This window comes from Oreochromis niloticus, linkage group LG11 (assembly GCF_001858045.2).
Source record: "Oreochromis niloticus isolate F11D_XX linkage group LG11, O_niloticus_UMD_NMBU, whole genome shotgun sequence".
Taxonomy (NCBI): Eukaryota; Metazoa; Chordata; class Actinopteri; order Cichliformes; family Cichlidae; genus Oreochromis; species Oreochromis niloticus.
The window spans coordinates 35,776,462-35,799,532 of record NC_031976.2 but is presented as its reverse complement, the minus strand read 5'-3'; the positions used below and the strand labels follow the sequence as shown (position 1 = coordinate 35,799,532).

The 23,071-nt window shown below is 39.0% G+C and overlaps 1 protein-coding gene across 2 annotated transcripts; it reads left to right on the top strand.

Moving 5' to 3' along the window:
* Positions 1–2,548: 2,548 nt before the first annotated feature.
* LOC102080704 (putative ferric-chelate reductase 1) lies at positions 2,549–22,766 on the top strand. Of its 2 annotated transcripts, none has more exons than XM_013274990.3 (15): positions 2,549–2,907; positions 4,759–4,895; positions 5,266–5,363; positions 5,449–5,584; positions 6,317–6,520; positions 7,795–7,893; positions 8,049–8,193; positions 9,496–9,603; positions 10,284–10,399; positions 10,702–10,788; positions 12,735–12,826; positions 14,969–15,027; positions 15,146–15,283; positions 21,870–21,898; positions 21,984–22,766. In XM_013274990.3, the coding sequence occupies exons 1-15, from the start codon at positions 2,691–2,693 to the stop codon at positions 22,071–22,073; spliced, it is 1,755 nt and encodes a 584-aa protein (XP_013130444.1). In that variant the 5' UTR covers positions 2,549–2,690; the 3' UTR covers positions 22,074–22,766. The 2 variants fall into 2 exon arrangements, with proteins under 2 accessions (XP_013130444.1, XP_013130443.1); XM_013274989.3 differs by having other exon boundaries at positions 6,272–6,520.
* The last annotated feature ends 305 nt before the right edge of the window (positions 22,767–23,071 follow it).

Below are 23,071 nucleotides of genomic sequence, written 5' to 3'. Positions count from 1 at the left end.
GAGGGATAAATCTGTGTAAGTGGTACTTAAAGGTACAAGGCAAGTCTGAAGGTTGGTATCACTAATAATGATAATGTATTGATCCCCATGGGGAAATTACTCTCTCTGGTTTTGAGTAAACGAGACAATTGTAGTCTTGAGAGCTTAAAAACAAGGCAACTGAGCGTTTTTAGGTTTTTATAGACATTTTGCCTCTTACTCAAGAGTCTTCTTCATTTAAAAAAAAAAAAAAAACTGGTGGGGAGTCTCACTTATTAAACCCCCAGTGAGCACTGTCCCATTTCAAGTTGGTCCTGAGCATCGCCGACCCACTGTCGATTGTGTCAGTGACTACATGAGCCGTCACACCAGGGCAGATAGCTGAAACCTCTGTGAGACATAGCCCCACCCCACCATGATGTGAGCTACTGATGTCTTTGTAATGGAAAATTTGTGTTTCCACTCATCCAACCTCTGTGCACTTTTGGTATGTAATTGTAACTTTCTTTTACAAAGACTAAGTGTTCAAAAATGGGAAAACAAACTCAGTTGTGTTCATGATGCACTTTATGTATTTTCATTAATAGACTGGTGCCTACATGACCGTGTGAAGAAAACTTAGAGCTCAGCCTGTATTCACACAATGGGTATAAGGGAGTTGACACACACACACAAACACACACACACAATGACGACGATGGGGTTTCTCAAGATATTTCTTCTCTGTTTTCATGTCGAGCCAGGAAAACCCCCTGGTGAACTCAGTGAGTCTGAAAGAGCACTTTCCTCGGAGCAAATTATTGAAGAAATGAGTGGTTAACAATCGAGGGCAGTCAGAGCCACTGCTGAAATCTAAATTGGTAAAGAACTCAGAGTGGAGAACATAAAGAGAAAAGAGAATGTCTTTAAAGGCACTGATGAAAAGTTTGAGAAAAAGGAAGAGGCAGGAAACTGAAAAGCCATGCACAGATAGTCTATATTGGGCAAAAAATAAATATGCCGTCTTACAGATTTTTACTGATGAACAAAACAGAAACTATTTCTACAGTGCATATTAATAATGTATTAATACTGGCATTCCAAATTTTCTATTTCAAAAGCTGCAGAATTTGATGTTTAACGGTGCACTTGTCTTGTCTTCTCCTTCTAAGCTGGTGTGCAAGATTTATGCAACACATAGCCCTGTCGAAATATCTCACTGAGAACAGTCACAACATGAGCCTCTCCAAATTAGTCACCTATCTGGGACACTTGATCCTGTCAGATGGTAAGTCACTCTCAACTACTCGTCATAATGCTGCAAGTAGATGCCTAACTATGCTGCACAAGGACCAAAATATCTGTCTTAGAAATTCTGCTGAGTCATAAAGTAATCATCAGTTACTGGCCCTCCTAGTGTCACCTGGCAACAAGGAGGGCCTAACAATAGCACTGTGTTATTCATGGTCCGTATTTTTCACTGGCTGCAGCAGAAATTATAATTTTATAGCGATGGTCTTTGTGTTGCTGCTACTGTGTACTGCTCCACTGGTCCAGGGCTACGGCTCAGAGTTATAGACGGTTGTGAAGACATGCAGTTCCACCGATCTGGGATGGTGCTACAAACAGCACTATCCCGTTTCACCGTCGCTAAAGGGCAAAGACTGATATTTAAAATACCTCACAGTTGTCAGCTGTTTTTGGGCGGAGTCTGAATTTTGTTTTTACAATCCTGCCTTGGAAAAAGACAAATTTTGGGGTGTGTTTGCTTGTGTTTGCTTTCTGGGAGTTAATGTTCGCAGGTTTGTTTTGGACACTGACAGACAGGTGTGGAATTTTATTTTCAGCTAATTCAAAATAAATATTTAATGTGATAAAAGGCTTAATACGTTTTCCTTATCAAAAAAAGATAACTTTTAAGTTATCATGCGGCACTTCTGACTAATTGCAACAGTCCACATGGACTAATACCTTTTAAATCTGAGCAAACATGCCATGGTTCAGAGGTTGCACTGAACCATGAGAGCTTTTTTTCAGTCTGCATGTAAAAAAGAAGAAGAAGCTGGAGTGAGAGCTAAAAATTGTTATGTTTTAATAAATAATATAAAATATGTTTTATTTCTTGCCAAGACAGCATGGGCGAGATAATTTAATAAATTAGCAGGACAGTTCTCCGCTCTCTCTCCTTCTCTCTCTCTACTGACATGAGTCAATGGAGCTCACCCAGCAGTCTTTTTTTCCACCATCTCATTTATATGATAGTATTCATTTGAATAAGCCAATTACACTCTTTGTTTAAGTGAATGGACTGCCTTTATTGTTCTTCATATTCCACAGCAAAAATAATAATGACAGATCGGGTACTGTTTTCTTTTACATGGGCGTGTGCCCGCTTGTAATAAATAAAAGCGGTAGCATAAAAACATTAATTGAGTAATTACAAGGCCAATCCCAAATAACTGTGATTCACAAAAAGGGAATCCTGGCCCCTCCCCTATCAAAACACAGCAGGTAAGCCACCTTTGGAAACTCCATGGTCACGTGTCGTGGGTGTATTTAACCACATTTCTGAGCCGAATTTCAAAACATCTGCACTTCGTAAGATTGACAAACTGTAGAAATGGATCCCTAGCCATCAGTTGCCAGCACTCCCAGACTCACCTGCACTGCTCCACTCTGCTCATCATTAATACTGTAATACTGGTGCTCTGTGTTTCTCACTAACTGAGGTGATGAGTCGCCTGAAAAATAATCTAATTGCAATGGATCTTCTTGTGTTGCTGCTGCTGTGCACTGCTCCACTGATCCGGGGCTACCGCTCAGGTCTGGTTATAGACAGCTGTGAAGACATGCAACTCCACCACTCTGGGCTGAGCCCACAGACAGCACCGTCTCCCTTCACTGTCACTACAGAGCACAAGCGCTACAGACTTGGAGAAGATGTCAAAGGTAAGAAGACAGGATTAAAAGTGAGCTGGTGTTTCAGATTAAATGGTGTCGGTCAAACAGATGAGCCACTACCGACAAACCGGAAAATAAACCCAATATTTCATCTTTAAACATGAATTTATTTGCCACTTTTTGTTCTTGTTTTGTTGTTGTGTTCGGTGAATCCTGTCTTTGCCATTATTGTGCTTTCCACACACTTTTATATGACTTGATGATAGTCAGCCAAACAACTAAATCATATATTATCTGAAGTCAGAGTGAACGTTACTTTGCTTATGTTATGGTGTGACATACTGCACCTGGATTCATTCTGAGCAGATTTTAGCTGATCTTAGTTAACAAAGAGCAGTAAATGTAAGGGTAGCAGAATAGCAGCCTGTACATAAAGAAAAAAATTACTTGAGGCCTCAATACAATTATTATGACTTGTTATTAAATAATCAAATTTCCCATGCAGACTACTACATTGATCGTATAATTCCAAATCCAACTTTAACCCATGGTTATAGGAGGTAATGTGAATGTAAGCCTGGATAATAAAGCTTTGAAAAAGTATGCTAAATATAAAGCAAATGACATTCTCACTATAAAGCACCAAGAGACAAATATAAGTGAAAAGAATCCTTCTTTTCTTAAAATCTCAAGTTAAGTCAAATGGCTTTATTGTCATTCTGACCATGTGCAGTGGTACAGTACACACTGAAATAAGACAACGTTCCTCCAAGACCATGGCGCTACATATGACATATAACAGACAATCAACACAGGAGTAGATAAGGTGCAAGAGTGCAAAAATTGCAAAAGCCTGAGCATTGTGCAAAAATTAACTTGGTGTATGAAGGTATGCGTGTGTGTGTGTGTGTGTCAGTCCAGTTGCTGAGTGTTCAGGAGTCTGACGGCTTAGGGGAAGAAATGGTTTTGCAGTCTGGCAGTGAGGGCCCGAATACCTTTTGCCAGAAGGCAGCAGGGTGAAGAGTGTGTGTGATGGGTGTGGGGGGTCCTCCGCAATGCTGGTGCGTTTGCGGATGCAGCAGGTGCAATAGGTGTCTGTGATGGAGGGAAGAGAGGCTCCAATGATCTTCTCAGCTGCTCTCACTATCAGTTGTAAGGTATTGCAATCCGATACTGTGCAGTTACCTTACCACACAGTGATTCAGCTGCTCAGGATGCTCTCGATAGTCCCTCTGTAGAAGGTCGTGAGAATGGATGGTGGGAGATGGGCTTTTCTCAGCTTCCACAGGAAGTAGAGACACCAGGAGAGGTTCTCTGCCAGGTGAACCATGTGGTGGCGATGGGAAAATAGTTACATATTTTTTATACAATTTGTAGTATAACTAGTTTTTAGAGCTTAGTCTCTCACATGTTTGCTTCTAATAATACAGAAAACATGATTACTATCAGGTGTTCCTTCAGTAGTGCAGACACTGAGGTATTGTTTTTTAGCTGATCAGCACCAAAACCCAGTGGGTTCTCTCACTGGTTAGAGTTCACCTCTCTTAGAACTTTTTGCACAATCATATTTACAGTAAGATAAACAAACTTAATTAAATTCACTTCACTGTATTTATATAGGAGTCACAATAGCAGTCACATCAAGGCACTTAACATAAGCTAAAGACCCTACACTAATACAGAGAAAACTTCTGGCAGAACCGCGCTCAGTATGGGGCAGCCATCTGCTACAGGAGGGGGACAGGACATAAGATGCCAGATGAGAGTGAAAAGAGATGAATGAAGAAGCACTCAGTGCATCTATGTAAAATTAAGTATCCTAATATCCAAATTCACTGTCAGTAGGATTTTCCTAGATGTGATCACAGAGCTAAATTTTTGTTTTTCTGTGATTCCAAGTTGAGCTACAGGGTCCGGTGTCAACACCGTTCACTGGTTTCCTGTTGGAGGCTATAGAAGGAGGGAGCGAGACTCCTGTGGGTTCCTTTGCCATACCAGCAGGGGCTGCTAAACTCCTCACCTGCAGCCAAAGACCTGTGAGTTTCCTTTCATGATCTTTTCCTTTTCCCCATTATGAATGTTAGTTTTTGTTAGTAACTAAGATAACACTGTGAAGAGGTGTGCTGCATTTCAGAATTGTGAAGAAAAACAGACAACAACATTTTTGTGACTAGCTGCAAGATGTATAACTAAAATTATATTACAATAAAGTATACTGTGTTTCACATTATAAAATATACTTATACCCTGTGTACACAATAAGTACACAGTTCAGGCACAATACTGAGACTGTGTAATAAGCTTTGAGCTCAGTGTAAGTACACATGTGAAATGACAAAAACAGATGACATGCAGTATATTCAAACAACATAATGATGCCACAGTCTCTCTCGTGTGTGTGTCCAGAACTCAGCGGTGTCCCACACATCAGGCTTTAATAGCAGCTACATTCAGGTGACATGGAGATCAGAACCATCAGGAGATATCAAAGCTGTTCAGTTCCGGTAAAGTTTCTTAATTCTAGCAAAGCACTTTGATAACGCTCAGGTGGTTATACCCCAGTTCACACTGGTTTTGGTGTCTCTGCAGTGCATCCTTTGTGCAGAATTCTACAACATTTTGGGTTAATGTGACGAGCCCTGTCCTGACCTTCACTAATGCCAGGGTTGCCAGATCTGCAGGTGCCCTCACTGGGAGTGGCAGTACAGACCCTGCACCACTTGTTGTAAGTAACAATGTCTGTTTTGAACACAATATGAAATTCACTACCAAACCACAAAATGGGTAATTGGTCTGGCTGGTGCATTAGTCAAATGGGCTGATTTGAAAGTATCCATTGCTTTTCAGGCTGATGGCAGTTTACTATTTTCTATATTTTGCAGCTCATCTTACTGTGACTAATTGTGGCTCATGGGTTATGTTTGATATCCACCCTCAAATTTCCAACAATATTTGTCTTCCAGTGTTAGGGTTATTGTTTGGTTTTCTCTCAAACTTGCTAACCAATCACATTATCAGAGACTTGTGGCTTTAAGTGAAGTCTCACACAGGACTTTTAGTCTTGCATAACTAACTTTATCAGTTGGGTATGTCAAATAGGCAAAAACTTCACAGACTGATGTTAGGCCTAAGATGGTGGTTCACTGGTTAGCACTGTCACTGACCCAGGAACGCATGTTCTCCCTCTGCCTCTGTGTATGATATGCTTCTTAGATTGTGATTCTAAACAGACCATAAGTGTGAGAGTGTGTTTGACCTCTCTATTACCCCTGTGACTGTTTGATTATCCTTCCAGCTTTTACCCTGGCTCTCGCCTTTTTGACAGCCGGGATACACTGAGACAGGTTTATGTACTTATACCAAGAGTATATACTCAGTTTGTTAGGAGAGGTGTATAATAATGATGCCACAGTCTGTTTCTCTCTCCCTCTGTGTGTCTGTGTTTGTGTGTGTGCAGAAATCAGCTGCATCCATCTCTAGTGCTGAGTGTGGGGTCACCAAGGTGTGCTTCAGTCAGCCTTCAAACTGTGACCCAGCAGTCAGTTCTAGCTGTTATTTCATGTCAGCCATGATGTTACCTGGTGGTACAGCTGCCTGCTATCAGATGACTGGTCCTTATGAAGGCTACATCGCTTTTGGATTCTCTGCTGATCAAAGCATGGTAATGTTAAAAAAAAAAAAAGTTAAATGTTTTAAATAATTACAACAATGCAACTCTTGGTGTACTCTTACTTGAACAGCACTTGTTGGTGAAACGCTGCTGTAATGTAATCATTGTCCACTTACCTGCAAATGCAGAATCATCACAGAGTAACAAAAGAATATTTTTCTTGAGCTTCAGGTGACTGAAATGGGAACCATAAAAATAATTCAGCACTGATTAGAATATTGCCTCATAAACAGTGTTGGGAAGGTTACTTTTAAAATGTATTCCATTACAGAATACTGAATACATGTCCCAAAATGTATTCTGTAACGTATTCCGTTACGTTACTCAATGACAGTAACGTATTCTGAATACTTTGGAATACTTAATATATTATCATGCTGTTTACAACTACGTGAATGTACTATTGCTGTGATTTATTACTGTTACTGAAGGTCCGCGGCTCCGAAACGTAGTAAAGGGACCTCTGGCTAATACGTCGGGTTCATGTCGGGCTGGTAGCCGAAAACTAGCTTTACTTTGTTGTCTGGGTCAACTTTGCTTGCGGGAGACAGAGAAAGGCGTTGAAAGGCTGCTCCAATGGAACTTATTGTTTCCGGAGGAAAACACGAACACAGTGTACAGATGAGTCTTAATAGCTTACTTACAAATGGGCTCGTCAGGCACTCTTCTTGGCTGCAGTGGTTATTATTATATTTGCATGCTTCCAGCTCCCAGGAAACAGGGAAGTACCGCCGTGTATTCCATTTATTTCAACAAAGTAACTGTATTCTGAATACCACCTTTTTAAACGGTAACTGTAACGGAATACAGTTACTCATATTTTGTATTCTGAATACGTAACGGCGGTACATGTATTCCGTTACTCCCCAACACTGCTCATAAATAATGTAGTTCTTTTACTTACCTCACAGTTCATATCTTTTAATCCAATCTAGTCTATTTGTGGATTCACGTAAATAATGTGCTTAACTAAGTGAGTTAGACTGTAACTGGCTCTTTGATTGATCTCAAAATCAATATGATGCAAAGGTTCTGGGCAACAGTATTGCAAAGGACATTTTCAGAGATTTTATATATAAGTACATCAATATTTTGGTCTTGGCAATATTTCACAAGAGGTATGAAAGCTACTTACATCACAGTGAATCACTTTTATCTCATCTACTGTATATAAAACAAACACCTAGTCCTACTGTTTGAAACACTTTTTTTTAACACTTGTGTTAAAAGCATGTTAATTCTTGACTATATTTGTCTTTCCTCAGGGAAATGATATTTATGTTTGTGGCATGAATAGTAGTGGACACGTTGGGGTGCAACATATGTATTCAACAGGACAAACAACTCTACAAGCACGTCCTCTGGTACTAAAGTTTTTCTGGTATCATTGATTTATATAAGGCTAGAACGTTTAGATTTAATGCTTTGTTTCTGCTGAAAAAAGTGAAGTGTGTGTATTTTTTATGAATTCCACTTGATCACATAAAGAATATCTAAAATTTGTGAATTTGTCCTGCAGGGGAACGTTTATAATGTAACAACGTCATTGCAGAACGGTGTCATCAGCTGTTCTTTCACTACTACGAACATCATTTCTATTCAGGGGACTTCAGATTTCAACCAATCCTACTACCTGTTGTTTGTCTATGGGCCCAGCAGCAATGGTAACGTAATTTCATGTACCAGATAGTTTCTTACACCAAACAAGTTTTAAACCATTTGAAAAGGTCCCTTTCAACTGATGCTTGGCAGGGGATCTACTAAGCAGGTTTTGCGAAAGAGCATCTTAGCGTTTGTCTGATTCTGTCACGGTACTGGGTCTGGGTACCCAGGGTTTGTGTTTTCTGGTTTTTGAATATTCCATGATTTAGTGTTATTCATGGCGTAGTCTTTATATTTCGTGTTTCATAGTTATTTTCTGTAGTTTCTAAGATTTAGGTTTTGTTTTTATGCCTCACCTGTGTTCCATGTTTCATCTCTAGTCACCCTCGTCTCTGTGTTCGTGCATCTCCTGTGTCCAGACTATGTTCCATCTGTCCCCCCAGTCAGTCATGTCTCCATGTCACAGTGTCAAATCCGCGTCCTTGTGAATTTCTCATATTTCCTGTTTTACTTTGACAATCTCACATTCTATGTTAGTGTGTTCACTTTTGCTTCCTGTCTCAATCTGTTAGATCTACTCAAGCTGTGTTTCCCTCCTGTTCCCCGTCCACTTGTTATCCTTTGTGTATTTAAGCCCTCTGTTTCCCTCTGCCTGTTGTTGTGTCGTCCCACATTGCTGTGTGTTTCCGCCATGCTCTTGGAAATTCCTAGTGGTCTTAGTTTTCTAGCTTTAGTTCCATGTTTCTAGTCTCTAGGTTTTTTTTTAGTTTTTGGTTATTTGTGATTTTATGTTTAAATATTTTGATATAGCAAAATATCAAAATATTAGTGGTGACTTTGCTCTGAACAAACAGATGATTAATACATCCGATAAATAACACTTCACTTTTAAACAGTTATGCAGTGCCTTTGACTCTACATCCTTTTCCAACAGTGTAAACTTTTAAATGAAGTCACTTTGCAGCAACCCCTCCCTGGGTCCCTCCAAATTTATAAAAATAAACATGTCTCATAGGCTTTCAGACCATAAAGTGTTTTTCCTAAAAAAGGATAATAATAAAACATTGTTCTTTAAATCTTGTCTTGACAGGTCAGGTGCTTCTTGATCTTTTTCCATTCTTTTTCCTTTTTTTCTTGGTGTGTTAATTTTTCACATAATGTTCAATTTCATGTCATTTCCATGTATGCGTTAATGAATGGTAACGACCATTTTTAATTTCTCCCAGAAATATTAGCCTTTTCATAGCTTATTAGACGTGCTGTTAAATGTTTGCCTGTTTAGCTTATACATACACACACGCAAACACACACATACATACGTATATAAACAGGTGTGTATCAGCTTTGCAACATCTTTCCTACAGGACAAATCCAAAAACATACAGGTGACTTTGTCAGCACTAACAAGATGGACATTTCTACTCCTGTGGTTGTCAGTCAAGATGCACATCCTGATATCGTCAAAGCTCATGGTGAGATCCTGCTATGAGATGTCTGTGTGAAACAACTATGTTTAATTCAAACGTATGTTAGCAAAGTCCTTTGTCACTTAGACTGACGAACATGCTAACGCTACATTTAAAGGTGAGCAGTCAGGGTTCTCAAAGGATAAATGCTACTGGGAATAAGGGGAAATTTCCAAGACATGTCATTTATTCTTCTAATAAGATTAAACTTTTTCATCTATAATACAGAGTAGGTGTACAGTTCTTTACATTGAACTGTACCTGTTGCACTTCACAGAGACAAGTCACAGAAATTGGCTAGTACAGTAGATCAGGTTGGACACATTATCTTTGGGGATCTCTGGGCAACAACTCTTGATTTTTTGTAAAACAAGGACTTACCAGCATTCATAACAGTCCTTTATAACAAAATGTACAAATGCGTTTAAAAACTCACATTTCTGTGCTGTTGTCCTGCTAATGGTTTACCTGTAATTAGGGCAATGGACTCAGTGTCTTTATTACTTTGGCCAAAGGTTGCTGTTTAGCTACTCACTGTTGTGTTGACAACACCAGTTTAAATCAGGAATTTGACTACTGCTGTCAAATGTTTCTGTTGTGTATGTGAAGACCAGGGGAAGAAATTCTTAACTCTTAACTCGTAAAAAAAGAGAAATGAAAATCATTCCAACATTAAACTGTTTCAGGTGCACTGATGCTGATTGCGTGGATGACCACGGGAACATTGGGAATGATGGTTGCCCGATATCTGAAAAAAATGGCCAAAGAACCGAGAATGTGCAACAAAGATCTCTGGTTTGTGGTGAGACATCATGGACAAAACAATGTATTATTATGTCCTTTCTGCATGAAATCAAAGCTTTTGCATACCAAATTATAAAAAGTTAGTCATATGAAATGTACATTCTAGATGCAAATACACACAAATAAAAAGTATTATTGTAGATTCTTTTTCCAAACACACTAAGAAAATAGGAAGTATTATATCTCAGATGTATTAGACTTGTAAGGCAGTTGGTCCAGTACTAATCCTTATTGGGAGCAGCTGATTTTGTATATGTTTGGTTGAATTAATATCATGTTGTATTCTTCGTGTTCCTCCAGGTCCATGTTGGGGTAATGTGTCTGACAGTAGCTGCCACAATCATTGCTTTCATTCTCGCTTTCTCGCATGCTAAGAACTGGTCTGGGGTTAGTACTCTAATTTGTTGTGTTTTTTATTACAGGCCAATCAAATGCCAAAAATAGGTTTACCTGTGTAACACACTATTATTTTCCAGTAAATAATAATTTTTATGATATGCACTTGGCCCGAGTATTGAAGTTCGCACAGACTTTGTGTCACAGTCTGGCGGGGGCAGACTGTATGAATTGAAAAAAGGACCCAAAACGCAGACTCCAAGGAACAGGGAACAGAACTTGAATGTTAACAAAAAGCGAGCCGTTTAATGAGGCTGGTAAAAGGTACAAACAAAAGTCAAACTGAAGCAAAATTAACACAAACCTAAACTGGGAAATCTAAACAAACAATATGAAAAACCTAGGCAAGAAACTTGGAAGGATGGCATGGGAAACATGGCGTGGACAACAGACGACCTAACAATGACACACTGAAAACAGAGGACTTAAATACACAGGAGGTGATTAGGGGAAGTGGGAACACATGGAGGAACAGCTGACTGACATGAGCCTAATGACAGGACAAGGGAAGTGAAACTAAATACAATGAACACACGACTCCTTCAAAATAAAACAGGAAACATGAGACAGACATGATAATACAAACTTGATAACATAAGACACAAAGGGTGAGGGAAACTTAAATACAGGGGATGAAAACACAAGGGGCGTTTATCAATATGCGTACTTGTGCGTACTTGCGTTCTCGTGTACTCGTGATACGTCATCAGTCGGAGACCAAGTACTGTTCCAATTCGAAGTACGCATCACGCCGAGAACGCGAAAAAGTCCCGGATGTGTTCTCGATCTGCCCATTTTATCGAGCATGCATCGGTGTAGACTTGGGACAGCTATATATCCCAGAATGCATTTCGTCCAAAACTCAACAGCGGACTCCCGGCACATCGTCCGTCCCCCCCCCGCTCGCGGACTTCTCACTACTCAGGTTAAAGAAACCCCAGCAGCTGTCTATAGTATTGAGTGTCCACTAGAATAGAAATAAAAGCGTTCTAACATCTCACCTGCTTGTTTTTATTAAGGTATGTACACGTATGTACATGTACACTATTTTTATTATTAGAGGTTTCACTACTGAGGTTAAAAATGATATATAAGTCACTTAGATCACTTCTAAATGTTAATGTTTGGTTTATTTCAGTGTTTTATTTGTTCCTGAGTAAATCGGTTTGGCTGTGATTAAAGTTAAGCTTCATAACATGTTACTCACAGTTAAATTAGGAGGGGACGGCAGTAAAAACTCCGGACCTGTGACATCATCACGTACGCTGGTGTTCCGACTGTACAAATCACGAGTCTGTGCTCGCGTTCTCGGCGGGTACGTACTCCCGTGCGTTCTCGGCGAGTACGTACTCACCGAGCACGCGAGTACGTACTGGCGTACTTGGGCATTGATAAACGGCCAAGGAGTCTAATAACCAAATGAACTTCGCTAATCTAATGAACTTAAACATAAACAACATCCAAATAAACTAAAACTTAAAACGCTGAGTCAACAGACCCAGGAACATGACACTTTGGCTGTAATCATTAAAAAAACCTAATTTTGTTACTCAATATAAGAATGCAATTACTCTCCAAATTATGTTGTGAGACATTTACATGTCTTTTTTATAGTGTACAGTTTTTAAATCCTAAATGTAAGTAAAGTAACTGTTAAACATTGTAATATAGTACAAACTAGAGGCAGAGAGAATATATTGGATGATATTATTGAGTGACTCTTATTAATATTAATGGTAATTATTAAATAATTATTAAAAATTGCCAGGCAACTTTTTCTTGGATTTACAGCCAAATGTTGCACCTCTTTAAAATCAAACCATGATTTTAATATTTTATTATTTTAATGTTTTACATTCTCTTCAGTTACATGTTTCAGCTGTCAGACTAATATTTATATCATCATGATCACCAGTGTTAATGTGTTTTGTTTCCAGGGAGCACATCCGGTGTTGGGCTGCCTGGTGATGATCCTTTCCTTCTTCCAGCCTATTGGGGCTTTGCTCCGCTGTGGACCACAACATCACCTGTATGTATCCATCTGTGTGTGTTTCTAGAGAACTCTGTTCAATCATTATTTTAAACACATTCATAGTCTACAAATACAATTATTATATTTAACAAATTAAAACACCATCACGCAAATGGATGGGGTAGACCTGCTCAATGACTAAATGCATGGCTCACTCTGCAAAGTATCATTTCTATTCACACTTCTTTCAAACTTTTCCATAGTGATTTATTCCATACTGTAACCTTCTTTCACATTCTTTATCAGAGCACATTTTCTCTCGAATGACCTGCAAATTATATCATTAGTGTTCAATTACTGCATCACTACTGCCTCATCAGCACGCTTGTGTTCAGTCTGTCAAATGTTTAGTAATTCCTCAACCTCTTTTAGTGCTAATGGTACTGTCCACCACTAGCAGTGGTGGTAGCTTTGAAAGCTACTTGGAATAGGAGTATTTCAAACAATGTTGAGTCCTGACTCCACACTGTTTGAAATACTCCCATAACTAGCTAGACCCCAGTAGTTGGTGGGGGCAGACCTGTTTAGCCCTGGTTAACTGTCACCTCGTATGTCTTCCCAATAAGACTGGCTAGGTGAAGCCTAGCGATAAGTAGAAGCCCCAAATACACCGCCAGCCTGTTCATGTTTCAAATGGATTTTTCCAACTTGACATCACACCTGCTGAGGAAAAGCTTTGGTTATTGGCAACTCTGTTCTAAGAAACATGAAAATTGAAACCGCAGCAACCAAAGTTGATTTTCTTCCAGAGGGAGGTGATATTAAATGAAATTTTAAACTGCTGGCTAAGGATAAAAGTAGATTGGAACTCATGTTGGCAGTAACAACAACCGGTTCCATCAGTCAGAGGTAACTAAAGTTAATATTGAGTAAGTCTGTAATTTTGCTAAAATGACTCTGTAGTCTGACTCTGGTCCCTTCCTCAGTGAGATCAGCAATGACATGTTCTTGCCACATTTTCTCTGTTAAATGCTGGCTGTCTGAGTGGTGTCCAAACATGATGTGGGATTCACAAATATAACTTTTTGGCGAAAACCTAGTCTTGTAAAGAGAGATGACATTGATTTCACTTTCAATGGAGCAGCTCTCATTTCTAGAAACCTGGTGAAATTTATTAAACACCCCAAAATACGACTATCCAGAGTTGCAGTCTTATATGGGTCTATGCAGTTCCTCTCCTCCTATCATTTCCTCCAAACAGAGACGGTGTCTTTTCTCATACTATCCAAAAACAAATAAATTACAAAGAAAGAATATTATAACATCTTCAACTGCAAAAGTGAATCAATTAAATGTGGACTATCAAACATTAGATTACTCTCTTCTAATCCCTTTTAGGATCAACATATTATCTTATAGAAACCTGGTTGTAGCCGGATGAATACATTAGTTAAACCCTAACTCTAACCAAATGAATGCCGTCCAAAGTAAATATCTGGTTAAACACCATATTTGTATGTTTTTTTTAAGAGTGAGTACAATAATCAGTTTTTTAACCCATATGCATATAAAATCTTGAATGATCAGGCCCAAAGTATCAAATAGCATCTTATTATCCTAATAGAGCATTTTGCGTTTTGCTCTCACACTGCAGGCGTATTTGTGGTTCTTTGTGTTTCTCTTTTTCCCTTCCTTTGTGTTTCTTCACTACTACTGCATTTAATCATTAGTAATTATTAAACTCAGGCTTTTATTTCTACCACATTGTACATCTTGTCCGGTCTGTCTCTTCTCTTTCCCCTCACCCCTAATTGTTCAAGGCAGATGGCCGGCTCTCACTGAGCTTGATTTTGAAGATGCTTTCTTTGCGTTAAAAGGGAATGTTTCCTTCCCACTGTTGGGTGGTGTTTTCTCTCACAGCGGGTCATGTGATTGTTGTGGTGTTATTTCTAATATTACAGCCTCTTTACCTATAAAGTGGCTTGAGATGACTGTTGCTGTGAATTAGTGCTATATAAATAAAACTGAATCAGATACTTTCTTTTAGCCACAACTGGGACATAAAAGATAGGCGTTGTCTACTGTTTAACAAATGAACTGTGGTATTGGGTTTTTCTTCCGTACAATTATTTCAATTGTACGGAATGTTGTTGTGTATTTCAATACCTAATTTCATATTTATTCTCTTTTGTTTGACAGGCGGTATCTGTTCAACTCATCACATTTTTTGAATGCAGTGATAATAAAATCTTTAGCCGGTAAGCTTTTTGTATTACTTGATGCTGTTCTCCACTGTTTAATAAATCCCAACATTTTCAACAGCAGACACACGGTCACCCCTGCTGCTTAAAATGCCTGCTTCTTTGTGTCACATAGTGGCAGCCATATTTACAGGTCTGGGCAGGATTGACAGCAGTGATGGATGGCTAATGAAAGTGATGGGTGGCTTTCTTGCCTGGGAAGCTCTCTTCATTATCATGTTGGAAATTCATGATTCGAAGTTTAAGCATACAGGTAAACCTTTGTTTTTTCCTCATTTCAATGGCATAATAAAGCAATGATCACTATTAAAAGTGCATCCAGAGGTTCACTGACATGTACCATCAGGAAATACTTCTTATTATACTGGGACAATAGACAAATAGGTGACAAATGAAAGTAAAAACTTGACTTACACATCCATTTTGATTTATATTTATTTTAGTTGTTACCCATTATTCGGAGGTATAACTGTGTCCTTAATTGTGAGACCACGACTGAAGCTTCCATTTTCAGTTTTATTTATATAATGTTAGTTCCTTACAACAGTCATTTCAAGGGACATTATTCCGTAACATATTTGTACCCTATGACAGGGGTCGGCAACCTTTCTGATGATGATTTCCATCTAAAATTCCCTGAGAAGTCAATGTGCCATATGACTGTATTAGCAATAAATTTAATGATGCTCTATATGAACAGTTACACACTATAGAGAACAACTTTATAGAATTATATTTGTTTGCAGATGTTGGCAGCTATCAGTGAATATTTATCAGCTATTTTGAAACAAAAATAAAAAGACACTTTTTATCCATAACAAGAAAATGACAACAAATGAACTGTGCAACAGAAAAAGCAAATGCTATTTATGGTTTACTTACAAAAATGATAAGAAAAATAATCTAGGCCAATATGGCACGTTTGTTAATACAGAGATACACATCTTAATGTGATCTCTGGTCTCCCACTCACAGACACAGGTCTCCGAGTGTCCAGCATTCAGACGGCTACCTGAGGACCCTTTTCGTGTGAGAGAAAATCTGCTCACACAGATATGTAGAGCCAAGTACTGTCAATAAGGCCTCTGCAATGTTCTGAAGACAGTTAAACTTGACAGGTAGTGATGTCCAGCAGGTGAAAATGCAGCTCCAGGAACACGCACAGCTGTGGATTCCAGCTGCGTTCGTAGTTCTGCAAACTTTGACCCCCACAGAGTTGAAGATGGAAATTTCAACATCGCTTGAAAAAACTGCCAGCTAGCAACGTCCTTCTCACCAGTAGGCTAAGTCATTTTTAGCCAATTACAAGTTGAATCTGATAGTTGAGGTTGTTAGTTAAGATATCGTCATTAAGAAGCGGCACAACTAATGTGTCTATGCGAGCTATTTTGCGATGTGCACCACTGGCCCGGCCATTTATTTTTTAATGCACCCTCTCAGATTAATTCACTGCGTGTCGTGCCCAGGGCTGGACTGGGACAAAAAATCGGCCCGGGCATTTTAACTAGAGACCAGGTATTATAGGAAAAGCCGTAAAGTCTTTGAATGAAAACAAACGCTGTTGTGACAGTGATGTACACTGTCTTGTTGGTATATGTATGATTTCTTTACATGTTACATCAGATAAAAACTTTGTTTGTAAGATTCAGATAATTATTTATTAAGAGCTAGACATTTTAAATGAGAATAAGAATGAGAAGTATTTCTTTGTGCCCCCCTTTCCCTGTTGATGCCCTACCTGCCCCCCTGGCAAAACTTTGCTAGACCCGCCCCTGCACAGTTACCAGCTGTCAGCTGCAAAGGATCCTGGTGTTATTTGTCTCTCAGAAACAGCTCTGTCCTGTTCCTTCATACAGTAAATTACTTGTGCTGCATCAATCAAGCAGAAAACATCTCACAATTTATTGTATTACCAACTAATTGGTTACTGCTTGGTCATACCAGACTCTCTCTGTGTCTTTATTTTTTCTTCTCTGTTTTCACAAACGTTTCACCTATTGTCCTGCAAGCAGGAGAGTTAAATGTCAGCAGTGGATAAATTCAGCATTTGATAACAAAAGTTTTTCCTGCTTTAACACCAATGAGAGATATAGGCGCATGTATAGTGTGTGCTATAGTGTAAGCTGTTCTTCATTGCATGTATGTGTGTTAGTATGCTTGCATGTAGGGCCTGTGGGCCTGTCTCATCCAAAAGGGCATTTTCTTAACAATTGCCTTTCTCTCGCATGTGTTAAGAAAGGCAAATGTGCTTGTAGCAGTAGTGAGATTATTGTGCTGTCATATATTACATTATACCTGTAATCAAAATGAGTGAATCATGATACTGCTGTAGGCCACATCATACACATTTACTGTGAGTGAGTTACACTGTTTTCTGATAGTGGAGACAACAGAGCACATTCTTCACCCCCACCTTTGTTGGAAGCAGAAAAACAGGGAGCCACGGTCATAACTCAGGCTCACTGGGAGTTAGAAAGAATGGTGAATGCTTAGTTTGTGGCTGTGGCGCATTTTGTATGGCTTCTTTTCTTTTGTTTAGTAGCTTTCTGCCTTTGTGTCCTAAGTATGTGACTTCAGGTCTCCATAATTGGGTGTAAAGGCACTGAGGAAAAAGCGTTTGATAAGTCTATCACTGAGAACCATTGTTCTTTTGGAGTGACTTGATTCAGTATAGTGTGGGGATTTGCTACTACTGGTGACATAATTTCAGTGATTTCATTTGTTGTTCGCAGATCATGCACTAGACGGTATTTTGCAGTATTAGCTTTCTTCGCCACTTAAACAACACATCACTCTTCGTTTGTTTTATTATTATTATTATTATTTTAAATTCTCCTTTCTCAAAAACAGAAAATGAAATTGTAGTTGTTCTCGGCTGAGAAACACAAAACCTCCTTTTTTTTTCTTCAAGACAAGAAACTAAGTTTTAACTTTTCTGCTTTATCACCTAAAACAAAGCAGACAACCCAGCTCTCAGCTGGCTCTGAACTTATCATCATCGAGGTCGCATGGTGAGAGCCACTTCAGAAGTCACAGTACTCCTCACTCAAGCAACACGTCACAGAACAAAAAACAAAAACTCACTACACTACACAGAGAACAACAGTCAAGACACAACTGAAAATGCTGTTCTTCTTTGTTCTCCTTGAACTTTAGAATAAACTTCATCTGCATTAGTAAATCATAATCATTATCTGTCACTGTGATCCACAAATATGATCACAAATTTATTTATTTTCCAAACCAACAAAACAAAAAACGAAACAAAAAAACAAGTTGCTGATGGCATGAACGCTTTACACACATGAGTCAGGATGCAAAAAAAGGCTGCTGCCAAAAACAAATCAGAAGTGTGAGGAAAAAAAAAACTGAGCTCACAGGCAGCTGCATGTTGCAGTTCCTGCTCTAAAAAATGTGTAACTTGCTCATCAGCTTAGCAGTGACCACATATTTAATTCAGTTGTTAGTATGGGTGTGCTCTATATTTCAGCAATGTCTCATCTAGGATGACAGGTTTTTAAGCAGGTCAAGTGCCTCTATGCACTTAATTAGTTTAGATATTTTCTTTATTTTCTTCATCTCATATGTGATTATACTGAGTTTGAGCAAACCTTAAGCTTGATGCAGACTACTTTTAACAATTATCCACCTCACATCATAACTGGCTAAGGTGCCTCTTCATATTAATATTATTTCATTATTAATGCTATTATCTTTTTTATACAGCAGCAATAGTATATTACAATATTTTATTTATATTTTATTTTGTATCCACCAAGGGCTGCGGGTGATCTGCAGTTTCACCCTTTCCCAAGCTGGAGACATTTTCCTTTTCACACACTTTCCTTGGCTGAACAATGACACAACCTTAATATACTTTATGCATCTCTCTATTTCATTTAATATGTGTTTGTGTGAATCATGTATTTTCATTCATTCTATTCATTCTGAGCATGGTCTTCATCCCAACTATGTTTCATTGTTAATACCAGTTTACAGGTTGTTATCCTTGCTAATATCAGTTTGAATACATTACAGTTAAGCTCTAATTTAATTTAGCCTTTTGTTTATTTTACTTTTTTGTCTGTCTCTCCCTTTCATCTGTCTGGGTGCTGGCAGCCACAGTCGTTGCACCTAATCATTCTGTGTCGGGTGTTCTCTGTGTCTTACAGTCACGTGCAAAATGTCCCTCTTTTCCACAGTTCCAGCATGTAGTACCAAAACCACTGCTTGGTGTGTCTCGGCCTGCCTCTACACCCTGCTCTTCCACTATGCATTCCTCTCCCTTTCTTTTGGATTATTCCTGCTCCGGCTTGTTATTTTTCTAACTATTCCTCATCGGGTGTTAACTTTGCTTGTTTATTCCCCATTTTCAAAGATTTTGCTGGGCTGTCACTGGCACGCTTGACTTCAGAGTGGTTTACTGATACAGCCTTCGACTTTACTTCTAACAGTGAAGCGGTACCAGTTTTATGAGATGAAACTCAACCGTTCTCCTTTGTCACCAGTACGTGAGCCTCGTGCGCGCTTTTACAATTTGTTACGAAGTAATTACGGCTACCTCTAAAACCTAAGTTTAATTTGGTTCCTTTCGGCAAATCCTAACCTATTTTACGTGTTTCTTTAAACCTTTGCGGCGGTTTTATATACCAAAATAGTGTTTCCCACCCTCAGACGTCTCACTGGTGGTTCGGATCGTCAGACTGAATCCCACTGCCGTGGACCAGACTATAAACAACGGCCCGGACCCGAATTCACGTCCCGGGGCTTTCTTCCTCGTCCAAGAGGGCTGTGCACAGACTTCGGTGCTGGCTTCCCACGGCGTCAGGAATCAGTGCTACATCCTGGAACACAGTCACAGATAACAGTTCTGATGTTTCTGCCCCGGCTCGAAGTACCAAAATAAATGTCAAGAGATTTATTCTAAAAGACACTTCTTCAGCTGAGAGTCTGATTATAGAAACACACACACTGCAGTTTATTACTTGCAAGCAAGGGCAGCCACAGAGCACTCGCACGAGAGCGAGGGCTCAGGGACTCGCGCTCTGCCACTGCCCTGGTCTTTATTTATATACAAAGTAATACAATAATGAATACGTCTGTTCATAGACAGAGGAATGTTAGTGCGTATGTATGTGCGTATGCAGGTGTGTGTGTGTGTGTGTGTGTGTGTGTGTGTGTGTGTGTGTGTGTGTGTGATTCTGAAGGATGCGGCCCCTCTTCTTGTTAGGGATGGAAGATAAAAGTGTCCAGCTCTCCTCTTCCTGGTAAACAGAGTGAAACTACTTGTTCAGCTCTTATTATCACTGTGAGAAGAAACTGATAAGAAAAGAACAGAACAAGTCTTATAGTGAACAAGTCTAAGTCATCAAAAGGTTATTATGCAGTATTCTATCACATGCAAACTTGTATCATTAAAAGCTTATACTGACTACTAAGTACAATTCTCCATTGACAAGTTCATAACTTCCCTTCAACTCATTCATGTCACCTAAAAGGTAAACCTGTTTCTCCATCACCTGTTCAGCTCTGGTGATTCAGTAAGGACATCTCCTGGTTTCATCTTCATGTTTCCCTCTCACCACATATCCAAACCGATATCATGACCAGCAGCTTTTACGGCTGTGGCTCCAGCAAACATCAACTGATACTTGAAATTAATATTAAATAAATTCTAACAACAGCTGATCAAGCTTAAACGTGCTGCTGTTGTTTAGCACAACATCCGCTGGTTTCTTCTTTCTGCCAAAAAGTGGGCGACAAACAAACAAGTGAGACGGGACTTGCGACAGAAAATCTGATCCACTGATCATTGATCAGTTTGATGATTGATGTAGCAACAGGAGAGGGAGGGGGAGAGAAGAGAGAAGAAGAGGCAGCTGACAGCGTAAAGACGCAGAATAACTCCAGCTTTGTGTCTTTTCCATTCTAACTGAAGTACGGGACAAACTGTGTTCCTTTTTGGCTCAATACGATCTGAAATACGAGACAATTCCGTTTATTACGGGACGGTTGGCAACTCTACTAACTAACCTTATGAATAAAATAAAGTTCACTATCAGTAACATCATAGGACCCACCCAGCTGTATCTAAACTCCATCATGCTAGCTAGTACACAGTACGGCTTATTGTAACTGACTGTAAAAAGTTAGCACAAAGAAAACCTAAACTTGGTTTATATCTGACCCAGATAGACTGCAGGTCATAACTTCTTATCTGAAGTTCAGTTCACCTGACACTCGGGCCGGCGGCCGCCTCGGGTCTCTCCTCCTCCTGTCTCCCCTTTCCTTCATCCACCTGCTGGCCTCTGTGGAAGCTCCGCCATAGCCACCACCAAACAACTGAGTTATTTTTAGACATCGACCAGCATCTGGCCAATCCACCACCTTTCATTATTTATACCGTTACAAAAAAAAAAAAAAAAAAAACCATCGGCCCATAAAAACGAAAAATCTCCATTGGGCATAGGCAAATGCCCGGTATGTCCAATGGCCAGTCCAGCTGTGGTCGTGCCATCAGTTAACCGGCACGCGTGCCCAGGGTTGCCGACCCCTGCCCTATGATATTAGAAAGAAAAAATGATCCACAATGTGCCTTCTACATGTAAGTGCATGTTTGAATGAAAAAACATTAAAATTAAATTAAATTAAATGAAAACTTTTCATTAATATCACTTATACTAAAACATTTGAACTGTAGTGAAATTCACTACTTAAAACTGTAGTGAATTACAAAATAAGATTCAGATGTACAGTGTAAGCTCAGTTCCATTAAACATGTTCTTCTGTTGGCTATAAGTACTGCAATTTTAAACTGTTGTCTCTTCTCTGGATTTCAGATAGCACTGTAGATCTGGAATCTGCAATAGTAAGCTGAAAACAATATGAAAGCAAATAATCATTGATCCCTATAACATTGTGAGGATTTCTATTGTAATTTACTTTTTTTACAGGTAAACGTTGATGGCCTGCTGATCGGTCTGTTCTTTCTGGGAAACCTTTGCTTTTTGGTGGCACTTTTAGTTGGAATTGGGGAGAGATAAGAGCAGCAGAGGAATCTTCTGGAGGAATTATTTTTGATGTGTTTTATCCAAATATGATGGGAAACTGCGCACTGAAAATTCTGACCCACTGATGCATCAGCTGACAAATCCTGGAAAGTGTGTTTTCTCATTCAGTAACGTATTTCTTGGTTTTTAGTGGATGTTTTTTTCTGGTTTTCGTTTGATAACTAAAATTTGGTTTAACTAAAATAGTAATCAGCATTTAACCAAACCTGATCAGGTCAAAATTGATTTTCGGTTATATTATATACTCTAATAATGTTTTTTTCCTCAAAGGCATTCTACTATTATTAGTTCTTGATATTTTAGAATCAGAGTTTTCTAGTTGTAGCTTATAGTTGATTCTTTGTGTTTTAGCTGGTTTGCTTGTATAATGTTGAGCCTTTGTCTCTATTCCATGTTTCTCTGTTATGTTGCTTCCTGTTTTATTTTGTGAGCCTCGTGTTTCATGTGTGTTGCCTTTAGTTTTACTTCCTCTTTCATTGTTCTGAGTTTAAGCTGTCCCTCATGTTTCCAATCTCCCTGATTACCTCCTGTGTCCATGTGTGTATGCCTTAGTTTCTCTTTGCCATTGTGTTGGTTAGCTGCTTTATGTGTTTCTGTGGCTTTTGCTTTGTTTTTGGACTTTGCCATACTAACTAATAAAAGGTCAGTTTTTGACGTTTATCTTAAGCCTTCCTTTGAGTCCTTTATCTCCCTCAGCCCATGATAAACCTTTTTTTTTTCTGTTTTTCTGTAGGTAAGCACATTCATACCTTTTACAAACATCAAAAATTTAAATGCATTATTTTTTTGACAGATTCATATTGAATTTGAATTTATTTATTTAAAAGGGACAGTGCAGTTTAACATAGTTCAAGTGCAAGACATGAGACTGATGTACCGCACATAGGTTTATAGCTACTGCTAATTTTCAACAATTGTCCCTTGTTGGGCTTACAGTCTAAATAAATACATATTACAGTAAAACATACATT